Source organism: Ambystoma mexicanum, chromosome 6q (genome assembly GCF_040938575.1).
Source record: "Ambystoma mexicanum isolate Mex_15411 chromosome 6q, UKY_AmexF1_1, whole genome shotgun sequence".
NCBI lineage: Eukaryota > Metazoa > Chordata > Amphibia > Caudata > Ambystomatidae > Ambystoma > Ambystoma mexicanum.
This window is the reverse complement of record NC_090937.1, coordinates 1,302,859,205-1,302,872,116: the sequence shown is the minus strand read 5'-3', so window position 1 is coordinate 1,302,872,116 and position 12,912 is coordinate 1,302,859,205. Positions and strand designations below refer to the sequence as shown.

Here is a 12,912-nt window from a genome sequence, read left to right as displayed (position 1 = left end):
CCACGACCCGAAGTCAGGCAGGTGTCCCTCACGGTTCGAGCATGACGGGAGGGTCCTACTTGATCCCCGCAGTGTGCATAAAGTTCTTCGAATACTATCTACATACCTTGGATGTTAGTTTAAAACGCTGGATAGGACAATACATAGCTTTAGTGTTTGCTGTCCCGTTTGGTTCGAAAGGTCCTGCGTTCTGCAGCCCATCTATGGCAAATTGTGCATGTGTGGGCATCGTAAGGTCTGTCCAGTGAGTACTTACTATCACATTATTGAAGTCAGTTTGTGCAGCAAGATATCATGTTTCTCTATCGTCACGTGTTGTTCCTATTATTGAATGAAGGTGTCCAAGCCCAGCCCAATCCGTACGTGTAGTGTGGTTGATGTTATGGCCAGTTGTTGTAGGGCCCGTTATCGTATACTTCAAATGGCTTGGTATGAAAGGGAGGGCTTCTTTTAGCGCATCTGATCCTACGGGGTGACTAGGAAACCTAAATTCATTGGCTGTGCATTCAGGCGACCATTGCTAAGGATTGCCATGGAATGCCCTCATTGAGCCAATTTTGGTCTGTTTTTAGCCGGAAAACCCATTTTTGCTCTCTTTTTAGAAGCAGGTTAGCCATATCACCACCTCTCCTAGGGCAGTCACTTTTTCAATAATTGTCCATTTTAGTTCATTGGCCTTGTGTTTTTGTAGGTTGAAATGGTCAACTAGCGGGCATTTTCTCGTTGTGTTCTTATACAACAAAAATGTTCTTGTATACGTTTCTTGACAAGTGTTGTGGTCATACCAATGTACTTTTTGTTGCAAGGGCAAGTGATCATATATATTACATTGGGGTATTACAATTTGTAAATGATTGTTGTCTCCATGGTGTTGTTAGTCCCATGTCCAATGTTGATGTTCTTTTTGTTAATGTACAAACATTGCATTGGCCACATGCAGTATGCCTGAATACCGGTGCCGAATTCCAAAGTGTGGTTTGTGTGTTGGCTTCGTGGAGTGGCAAATAGGAGTGTATGAGAGTATCCCTCAATTTTTTTCCTCTTCTTAATGGCAAATCGTGGTATAGGCATGGTTACTGGTCCCATGTTCAAAAGGGGCCAAAGTTTGATAACTTCTCTCTTTATTTCCCTTGTTGGAATAAGTGAATACTGCCGTGATAGTTTTCTCACCTATTGGCCGTTCTTTCTGCTGTAACGTGATGTCTCTCGGGATGTTCCTGGAACTTTTTCTCGCCATTTTAATTGTTTTTTTGGGGTACCCACGTTCCGATAGTTTGTTCTCCAGGATACTGTCATGAGCACTACTCCCGAGGAGCCAGGACTGGCCCAGCGCCCCCGGAAGCAGACCCTTCTTCCACATCTCCGGACCCAGCAGACCCCTACAGGGGCCCTTTGGACCGTGTCCTGGCACCTTTGGCGCCAGGCTCATAAAGGACTTCAGTCCCGGCGCCACAGGCGCCGGGCTCATATTGATAAACTGTGTAATAATGCTTGGGTGGACTTACCTGAGGCAGACCATGCTGCATACTTACCCAGAACAATCCAGTCTGGCTGAAGTCCCCAGCCATCAGGGCTGGGAGGAACTACTTCCTCTATTCAGGAACTCTTTTCTTACCTGGGTGGGGCCAGTGGAAGAACACACACCTGAAGCACTTCTCTGCTATTTAAACCACGCCCTATGGAATACACGTGCTTCGCGTTATTCTGCATTAGCAGCAGGACGCTCACCGACTCGGCTCCTGCATCCTGGCTCCTGACACGCCCGCCAGCACCCGGAACACCTGCAAACAGACAAGAAAAGAGAAGGCAAGCATTATAAATTATACTTACCGGAATCCGGCCTCAGCAATCCTACCGCCAACGATCCTGCAAAGGAAAGGTACAAGATTAGCAGCGCTCTCAAACACTCGCAACCGCGCCGCCTTGCCTTACCCATCTGTGGCCTCGCCGCAGTCCACCGCGGCCACGACGCCGGCAGCATCTTGGCACCTGAAAAACAGAAAAAGACAGTCATTAGAGGTGCCCGCTCTAAAGCGGCCACATTTCTTCCACTTACTTACGTGCCTCATCACGCGCGACAGCGGCTGTGTCGCCGGCAGCATCTCGGCACCTGTAAGCAGAAAAAGACAATCATTAGAAGTAAGCAGTCGCTTTTCTTTCACTTATCTTCCTCCTCCGCGGCCACGACGCCAGCTACATCCCAGCACCTGCATAAGAGGAATACATGGTGAGCACTAACTAAGCACGGAGAACAAATACTCACCAAGAGACTTACCTGCTTTAGGTTTCTGGGCCCCGGCTCCTGTGGAGAAAAGACACTCATACTTACGGCTACCGCAGGAGAGACAAAAGGACAAAGTGTCCGCAACTATTTTCCGCCCAGTGACGTAACTGGATTCTACGCACCCCTGCACCTGAAGCAGGATGGAGAGCTCATCTTTACAATACCTAAGGTGAGAGCTCGCAGAAACCAAGTTGGGGGTCAAGAAGAGTGAGAAACGGGAGATTGGTGGGAACACATATCCACCCCAGTTGGTAATCAATCCCTTTTCTTCCACCTGCAGAAAACTTACTCTACAAGCCAGGCAATCCAAATTCGGAGGCCCCGTCCAGAGCATCTTCCGAGCCCTGCGCCTCACGATAGAAGAAACGGAAGCAGTCCAGTTCGGGTCAGCGTCTCTGTGGGAATCAGGTGAGCGTTACAGAACGCGAAGCCTACCAATAATCTCCTACCCAGGCGCTTTGGAAACTTCTGATACAGATCAACTGGCCCAGCCACTGGGGGAATTAAGGGCTGACGGTCATGCTGCTCGCCAGGAGACGAACGCCCTCAGGAGAGAGTTAATAGTGTCAAAGGAACGAACTGACGACCTTGCCAGACAGTTATTACAGAGCCAAGCGGGGCAAACCCCTCTGCTCAATCCAGGGGGGAATTTTACCCCAGTTAAATCAACCAATCCCGTTCAAATCAACCTACCTGGAAATGTGCCACTGGCACCACCTGAACGTTTTGCTGGAGACCCTAAAAGATTTGCAATGTTCATAAATCAATGCCGATTGCACTTTCTCTGCAGGCCCGCGGCCTTCCCGAATGACCAGACCAAGGTAGCATTTGTACTTTCGTATCTTAGCGGCAGTGCCGCCGATTGGTCAATTCCACTGGTTACACAAGATGATCCAATCCTTCGGAATTTCCAAGCCTTCCAGACGAGTATGGAAAGACTTTTTGCAAGGCATTCCCAGTGGCAGGCCCTGGACAATGAACTCCTTTCCCTACGACAGGGCAACCAGGATCTCTTAGCCTACATTGCATCCTTCAATAGGTTAGTTGTGGAAACTGGATGGCCCGAGGAGAAAAGAATCACGCTATTTCACCGAGGTCTACGCGGCGAACTCAAAGACGTCCTGGCCCAGGTCGTAAATCCACCTCAGGACTGTTCGGATTATATTGATTTGGTGGTCCAATTAGATCACAGGCTTCAAAACAGGAAGGCAGATCGATCCAGGTTTGAAACCGGAATCTTCACTAAGACTCAGAGCAACTCCAAAAGTGTCGATGGCACCGAACCTATGCAGATTGGGGTTGTAAAGGGCCCCTTAACCCAGAAAGAGCGTGACAGAAGACGGCAAATGCAACTGTGTCTCTATTGTGGGAACTCGGGACATTTCCTTTGAGACTGCCCTGTAAAACCACCTAAGAAGACCGTAGGAGCTTCCGACAAGAATTCCGAAAAGTCAGAGCCGGGAAACGACCTTGCCCGACAAGCGTAGAGGTCCGCTTGCCGAGCTTAAAAACCAGTTCTTTGACCTTTCACTTCATTATGCCAATGGTCCTCGTAAATCCGAAGAAGCCAGAAAGATTGCATGCAATTAAGGCATACGTGGACAGTGGAGCTATAGGAAATTACGTGGACCGCGAATTGGCTTCCAGGATGAACCTACCTCTTTGCCCAAAAGCTGTTAAAGATGTCATCACCACTGTGGATGGGACTGAGATCGCCTCCGGGCCGGTAACCCATACCACTACTGAAGTGACATTACTAGGCCAAGACGGCATCGGGAGGTAATAGTGTTCGACGTGATCAAGGCTCCGCAATTTCAAATAATTCTGGGAATCCCTTGGTTGGAAAAACACAATCCTCAGATTGATTGGCTAGCAAAGACGATAATGTTCCCAGAGTGTGCACAAACCTGCTATCTACGATCTGACATTGGCCTAGCGTCAGTAACGGCTGACAGTTTGCAATTAGCGCTAGAGTATCGAGAGTTTCAAGATGTTTTCCAAAAGGAACAGGCTAACACCTTACCGCCCCACAGGTCATACGATTGCCAGATAGATCTACTACCCGGTGCAACTCCTCTTTGCAGTAGGATCTACGCCCTTACCGAGCCCGAGAACCTTCACCTGCGACAGTACCTGGACCAGTACTTGGCCAATGGTTTTATTCGTCCATCAAAGTCCCCTGCATCCTCGGCTCTGTTCTTCGTGCCAAAAAATGGTGACCTCAGAACCTGTATAGACTACCGCGCTCTGAATCAGATAACGGTAAAAAACAGATACCCTTTACCTCTGATCCCGGAACTCCTTGACCAGGTGAAGGATGCTTGCATATATACAAAACTAGAACTACGGGGGGCTTATCACTTGGTACGGATCAAGGAAGGCGATGAATGGAAGACGGCGTTTCGCACTAAATATGGGTTATTGGAGTACCAAGTGATGCCTTTCGGACTATGTAATGCACCGGCCGCCTTCCAATATTTTATGAATGATGTCCTCAGGGAGCTCATTGACGTCTGTGTTGTCGTCTACATAGATGACATTCTTGTTTACTCCTCTTCGGAAGCAGATCACCGAAATCATGTTAGAACAGTACTTGAAAAACTTTGCCAACACAAACTATTTGCCAAACTTGAAACATGTGTTTTCCATGCCACTGAAGTCGAATTTCTGGGTTTTATCCTGACACCCAAAGGCGTCCACATGGACTCGCGAAAGGTGGACGCTATTCTCAAATGGCCATCACCTACTTCTGTAAAAGGCTTTCAGAGCATGTTAGGCTTTGCCAATTTTTATTGCAGATTCATTCCGGAGTTTTCACGAGTGGTACAACCCATCACGGCTCTCTTAAGAAAGAATAAATGTTTTGAGTGGTTTGAAGAAGCTGAACAAGCCTTCCAAGAGCTAAAAGCCAAGTTTACTTCTGCGCCAATACTGAAGCACCCACGCCCAGATCTCCCTTATATAGTCAAAACCGACGCATCCAGCTTAGCAATGGGAGCGGTACTCTCACAAAGAGACCCAGAGACTAACCAATTACATCCCGTGGCGTTCTGGTCTCGAAAATTCTCGGCGCCTGAGGTTAACTACGCCATCACAGACAAGGAACTGTTAGCTATTAAATCCGCCTTTAAGGCCTGGCGTCATTATCTCCTTGGGGCCAGACACACCATCACGGTGATCACCGATCATTGGAATTTACAGTATCTGAAAACCGCCAAGGCTCAATCCTCTCGGCAGCTCCGCTGGGCCCTGTTCTTTGCCGAATTTGACTTTGTGATCACTTACCGCCCGGCAGCAAAAATGGCAAAGCAGATGCTCTTTCCCGGATTGGAATGGGAGACACCATTGTCAACCCAGAGCCTGTACCAATAATTCCTGAACAAAGGATCTTGGGCCTGATTTCTTCACAATCCATCGAGGACATTGAGGCAAAAGTTAAACAATTTCTGAACCCAACAGACTTGCACAACTGGCTACAAAAAGGAATGGATTTCACTTTAAACAATGACTTGCCTTATTTCCGAGGACGATTATTCCTACCACATGCCGATTTGCAAAGGCAAGTAATCTCCTGCTATAACGATTCATTGATAGAGGGCCACCCTGGCATTGCCAAAACAGAAGAGAAAGTGAGAAGACAATTCTGGTGGCCTTCGTGGAGAAAAGACATAAAAGAATTTGTGATGTCCTGTGGTGTGTGCGCTCAAAACAAGGGTCAAAAGAAAAGACCGGCTGGTCTTCTCCAACCATTAGACATTCCACCGTCTCCCTGGCACACCCTTTCTATGGATTTTATCACAGACTTACCCTCCTGCTCCGGGTACAACACTATTCTCGTTATTGTGGATTTGTTTTCCAAGATGGCCCACTTCATTCCGTTAAAAGGCTTACCCACAGCTTCGGTACTAGCCAGAGAATTCCTTGAAAACATTGTCCGGTTACACGGATTCCCATCGGTACTAATCTCAGATAGAGGAAGCCAGTTTATTTCCCATTTTTGGCGTAGTTGCTGTCAATTGGCTCAAATCGATGTAAGACTCTCAACCAGCCATCACCCCCAGACCGATGTTCAAACTGAAAGAACTAACCAGACTCTCGAACAATATTTACGATGCATGCTACAACAGTCAGAGAGCAACTGGAAGGACATCCTTTGGATAGCTGAGTATGCATACAATAATTCAGTTCACTCTGGAACCGGGCAAAGCCCCTTCTACACTTTGTATGGAATTCATCCTCGAACTTCCAACCTCGATCCACCTCAAGATCTTGGAACACCCGCCGTGGATCAGTTACACACTGCTATTACAAAAGCCTTCAAAGAAGCTGCTGCACATTTACAACAAGCTAAAGAAAGGTACAAGAGAGGAGCAGATCAACACCGAAGTGAGGCCCCTCAATACCAGATTGGGGACCAGGTCTGGTTGTCCACCAAACACTTATCACTCAAAGGACCTCACACTTTTAATCCCAAATAACTGGGGCCATATCCAGTTACGGACATAATAAACCCAGTGGCCGTGAAACTAGGATTGCCAGCTCATATGCGAATACATCCTGTTTTTCACGTATCGCTTTTGAAACCCATGCAATCTGGAACCAGACTAACCAAACCTCCAGAACCAATTCAAGTGAATGGAGAACCTGAATTCGAGATTAAAAACATTTTGGACTCTAAGATCATCAGATCAAAGCTGTTCTACCTGATTGACTGGAAGGGTTACGGGCCTCAAGAGAGGTCATGGGAACCCTATGACCACGTCCATGCTCCTCGTCTAATCAAGAAATTTCACCAAACCTTTCCGGATAAACCAAAACCCCCGGGGAAGACAATTTTGGGAGGGGGCTTGAGGGGGGTGCTGTCATGAGCACTACTCCCGAGGAGCCAGGACTGGCCCAGCGCCCCCGGAAGCAGACCCTTCTTCCACATCTCCGGACCCAGCAGACCCCTACAGGGGCCCTTTGGACCGTGTCCTGGCGCCTTTGGCGCCAGGCTCATAAAGGACTTCAGTCCCGGCGCCATAGGCGCCGGGCTCATATTGATAAACTGTGTAATAATGCTTGGGTGGACTTACCTGAGGCAGACCATGCTGCATACTTACCCAGAACAATCCAGACTGGCTGAAGTCCCCAGCCATCAGGGCTGGGAGGAACTACTTCCTCTATTCAGGAACTCTTTTCTTACCTGGGTGGGGCCGGTGGAAGAACACACATCTGAAGCACTTCTCTGCTATTTAAACCACGCCCGATGGAATACACGTGCTTCACGTTATTCTGCATCAGCAGCAGGACGCTCACCGAGTCGGCTCCTGCATCCTGGCCCCTGACACGCCCGCCAGCACCCGGAACACCTGCAAACAGACAAGAAAAGAGAAGGCGAGCATTAGAAATTATACTTACCGGAATCCGGCCTCAGCAATCCTACCTCTGACGATCCTGCAAAGGAAAGGTACAAGATTAGCAGCGCTCTCAAACGCGCGCAGCCCCGCCGCCTTGCCTTACCCATCCGTGGTCTCGCCGAACTCCACCGTGGCCACGACGCCGGCAGCATCTCGGCACCTGAAAAACAGAAAAAGACAGTCATTAGAGGTGCCCCCTCTAAAGCGGCCACATTTCTTCCACTTACTTACGTGCCTCATCACACGCAACAGCGGCTGTGTCGCCAGCAGCATCTCGGCACCTGTAAGCAGAAAAAGACAATCATTAGAAGTAAGCAGTCGCTTTTCTTTCACTTACCTTCCTCCACCGCGGCCACGACGCCAGTTACATCCCAGCACCTGCATAAGAGGAATACATGTATGTGTTTTTAGAAAATTAATGGCACCAATAGAACTGCCGATTCAAAAGCCATGTATTGGCCGTTATTAGCCTGGTGATGACTGTGGTGTATTTTGTTTTTTACACACAGGTCCACCCGTCTGCTCCAGCCCCATGGCACACAAAGAAGGTGGTAAAGTATAACCCCGTCCTCTCTTAGGTTTTGACACACGGTAGGCACTGATTAGACCTACTCTGTTGTAAAACACCAAAAGACTGTCCTGAAGAAAGTGGCCATAATAAACAGGTCGCCACTGAAACTGGTAGACAGTGATTGCTACACCATATAAACACCAATCCAAATCTACTGTATGTGAGCAATCTTTTACTTCACCCCACCCAATGCTTCAACACAAATATCTGGATATATGCTGAGTGGAGTGTGTTTTGTGTTTACGTTGGTTTGTTATACAAACTGGAATTGTTTGTATTCTCTGTGTTTTTTAAAAAAGAACCTTGGTGCACGTGGTTTACAGACAATCCCTCGGTCATTAAAGTTATGAATAACCCAGTGGATACCTGTACACAAAACCAATGATGCATTGATTCGCTCTCTGGCTATTTGTTTCTTCCAACGCATACACATAGTAGAAGAGAGTCATTGTTGGGCACTATTGTAACAAGGCTGGATGTTTTACAATGAATAGAAGTAAGTAGTTTATCTTCTTATCCTGTCCCTTTTTGTGTAGGCGGCACACCAGCGCACCAAAGGTTGAGACGTGGTTGGTAGGAAGGGATAGTCAGAACTTCATTGTATCCTTGCTGTCTTTCTCCACAGCCTTGTTGTTGTCGTTTTTTGACAACATCTCTTTCTCTTGAAAAGCAATTTTTGCCCTCAACCACAGTGGTTTTCTCTTAAACAGGTTGTTTCTCTCTCCTATGTTTTTGGGAAATCAGACATATTAGGCTATAACCAAATCACACCACGGATGTGGATTGCCTTAAAACTAAATCACACATGGGTTTCCAAACCCACATTTGTGTGTAGCGGTAAAGCAGGTGGTATTCCAAAATACCTCCCTTTTGATTGTGGCCACATTACTCGTTGTGAGGCCCTAGGAGTCTTTAATTTGTCATTAACACTTTTATTGACTGATTTGTGTTTTTAGGAATGCGAAACCTTTGCATAGGACCGAGACATTTTGAAATCCCCAGGAAATGTCAATTGTAACTGAAGCTTTCCAATATTGTGAAAACATGACATATAGATTTTTAGCAGTATGTTTGCTGAATAGGTGACCTTAAAAAAAATCAACATGTGCCATGATCAAATATATAGTTTTAGTGACAAAGTCAGGCTTACCAAGTTTCTGTGTGCTGTGGTATTGCCAATAGATTCATGAGAAACAATGGTATCTTTAGAGACACTGATCCTGTCAGGAATCTTTGCAGGCGGTCTCTTCCAACAGCCACAGCACGATGGGCCATGGCTGCAGGCCAGGGTAAGGCATGGCCAGACCTCAGTGGATCTAGGAAGGGCGTGGCACAGGTTTTGTAGTGTTCCCTCTGCCAACATTTCCACCAGAGTACGAATGATGGGCAGCACATCCACACTTGGCCCTGATGAGCATACTTTCTGTTTCCTCCCTAATGCCCCATAACAGTTGGACCCACTTCACCTTACCCCTTAGCTTCTGTACCTCTTTTCTGTCTTCTAATGGCTCCAATTAAGCCTCTTTCTCCTTCCCACATCTACCTCCACCGGGAATGTGGTCTTATCTTCCTTTCCATCTTTTCTCTTTTTCTCTCCCCGCCCCAGAACCTTTCTCCGCCTTCTTCTTTACTTTTGCCCTCCTCTGTCTTAACATCCCATCCTCCTCCTGTTCAAAGACTTTCCTCTACATCCTTCTTTTAGGTTGTTCAATGCCTCTTTTTCCCCAATCCACTGGTAATTTTACACCCCTTCTTTCTTGCTCTCGGTTTTTCTGCTCGCCTCATCCTTTGCTTACTTTTTCTCCTTTCCCTTGTACTTTATTTCCTCCTTATTTTTGTTTGCTTTACTCCTCCTCCTTGCTCTATCACTTCTTTGCACCTTTTCTTCCTCCTAATAGTTCTTGTCCTACTCTGTACTCCAATACTTTTATCCCTCCTACACATGCGTTCTCTCGTGATCTTCCACCCAGCGTCCCTTCATCCTTGCTTTCTGCCACTCCTTGCTACTCTCTCCTTGCAGCTACAAATTGCTGCCACCGCTTTCCATCCATGAACATGGTCACCCAGCACTAAGCACCACAAATTCATATATCAATGCGGACTCCACTCCAAGGCCCACAAACGTTGAACTCTGCACAGCTGTGTGGCCAGACTAGCTGCGTGCATAGATTGGTTGAACGCATTCAACTTTGTTTCTATCACCACTCAGTATTGGTCCACATATTCTGGCACATGACAATTTTTTCTTGCTGCTCCTGGCGCCGCAAGTTCCCACTTCAGTGTTCTCTCTTCTCAATCGATGCCAGCACGTTGTATCACTGTAAGCTCACACATAGTTGCAAAGGCTAGTCCCATGTGCCTTTCTTGTGTTAAATCATTGTTGTATTCCAGATTGTCCATGGCTGCGGAACCTGGCATTTCCTGGGTTCCATGCAGGTCCCACTTCCCTTGCCAGCCGCTCGCTGATACTGGTTTACATCGAATATGCAGTCCCCCGCAGCAAGCCTCCAAAGTCAGATTGTTCACTGGAATGTACACCTTCACCTGAAGATCCCTATGGATCTGTAGATGCCAGTAACAAGTAGGTAGGATTTTCAAGAAAAGGAGGGCTGCCAGCTTGGGTTACAAACAGGGGTTCAAGAGGCTGAAATAAGCTAGGGATGGGGAGACTCGGTGCACCCCTTAATAATAGATTTGGTCAGGTCACTAAATTATATGGGGTTCCAGGACTGTGCTGGTGGGGAGGGGTTCTTTAAGGTATCGTCCTGCAGTCCTGCTTCTGGTGAATTGTGTCTGCTGTCTAACAGAATCTCGGGGTCCCTCACTATGTATTTCCTTATTTTGGATTCTGTGTCAGCGAATGAGTGATCAGGACATTGGTTGACAACGACAGTGAATGCATGGAGAATTTGGTCTAAGTTTAATGGAGGTTTGGAACCGGTGGAAGAGATGGAGGGGAGATGAAGGCTCAGCAGATGGTGAAATGGAGGGAGTGAAAAGACACAATAGACACAATGAGGATGTGTGAGAGGTAGAACACGCACAATACATATGAGAAAGGTAAGTAAACCTGCACTTACATGAATTGAATAAATGTCAGTTTTTAAAATAAAATCAATTTGTACTGTAACTTCTATCTATTGATCGCATAAAATCTGTTAGTTTGTTCCTTACACAATTCCACTCCGTTCCACAGGTCTGCACCAAACTTTGCATAGTTACCTGTTGGGACCCTCCAGACATTACTGGCTACATGACATTTGGACACCTCACCCTTTTCCCCTGTCCCTTCACATGGGAGACGGTTGCCTGAAATAGGCAAAACATCAATGTGGTCCTAGAAGGATTGAACAAAGCTCATTTTAAGTGTCTCGATGTGAAGAACAAAACTCGAAGGTCCTTGAAAAACACGTTTCAAGGACCTAGGACACACCGTTTGTGAGATAGTTGCACTGCAACGCACTTCAGAGCACCAGGGTGAGGAGAGCACAGAAGGTCCAGTATGCTGCAGCATGCCAATTCTCGCCTCCCCTCCACGTCTGCTCTGGGGTTGGTCAGCCAGCCACACGTGCCCATTCTCAGACCAGTTTTAGCCCCTCAAGCGATAAGCAACTTGGAGCAGTGAACTACAGGATCATTGATTTTCACCAATTGATGAGTGTTATGTCTGTCTACAGAACCCGTGTTGAGTATGGGAACTTTTAGTTTTCAGATATTTGTCATATACCCAAAATCTTATGTTAAGATTAATAGGAAATTAGTTTGAGAACTTGGCCACTAATTTGTTTTCTGGTAGATGGCAAAAGAAATTAGACCTAAATTAACTCATCTCTGAATCTGACAAGCCTCGTTTTACTCATAAGCGCCAGACACAAAAGATAAGAACAAAATCCATACACGCCATGCTTAATTATTTGCAACTGACTCAAAGAGCAGTCAAGTCCTTACCTTTTTGATATTGTTTGCTTTCCCCATCTGATGAAGGGTTCTGTGACTTCTAAAGCACACGCATTATTCTATTTTAGCGTAATATTTTCAGATAGTCATCTAAAAGTTCTGAAAACGGCAACAAACATTGTTTTCACTTTGATCTTGGCTATTTCGTTTTTCAAACCTAACATCGTCACTTTCATGCTTAATAAAGCGGTGTATTATGAGGTTCACATTATTGTTACACTAATTAAAAGGAAATGAAACAAGAAAATACCTGGTCACCAGAAATAAAAGTTCCTCTAGGTTGAGTTGCTAGAGATTTTTGGAGGATTTTGTTTACCTTCAGGGTAGGCGTTAAGCTTCCATTGCTAGGATTGAATGAATACGAGCGGTTACGGTGTGTTTCACTGACTGGTACAGTATGCTGGACCTTCCGTTCCTCCTGAAAACACAGAGCAGATGATGCAATAAAACAATGAGTTCATGGTTCCTGCAATCTTGTCTTATAATAATGTATTTATTTCATTTAATATACTTGTAGCCACACAGCTCTGTATATACAATATAAAACAATAACATACAACATAAAAACAATGAGAACATATCTCATGAATAAATCTTAGATCCGTAAAATGACTTCAGAAGAACGCACCAGATGATAGAGAGTTTATCATTTCTATACACTTCCAATAAAATTTGACCATAAAAAACATAACGTGCATATC

The 12,912-nt window shown here is 46.2% G+C and overlaps 1 protein-coding gene and 1 long non-coding RNA gene across 3 annotated transcripts in view; one reads left to right on the top strand and one right to left on the bottom strand.

Annotated features, from left to right (window-relative positions):
* FAM184B (family with sequence similarity 184 member B) overlaps nt 1-12,912 on the bottom strand; it is an 805,260-nt gene that overhangs the window by 74,149 nt on the left and 718,199 nt on the right. For both annotated transcript variants that reach the window (XM_069631907.1, XM_069631908.1), the window contains one exon: nt 12,528-12,629. In XM_069631907.1, the coding sequence (XP_069488008.1) occupies nt 12,528-12,629 (102 nt within the window). The remainder of the gene's footprint in view (nt 1-12,527; nt 12,630-12,912) is intronic.
* The window catches only part of LOC138516628 (uncharacterized), a 180,747-nt gene that overhangs the window by 81,668 nt on the left and 86,167 nt on the right, over nt 1-12,912 (top strand). The gene's annotated exons all lie outside the window — the stretch shown is intronic.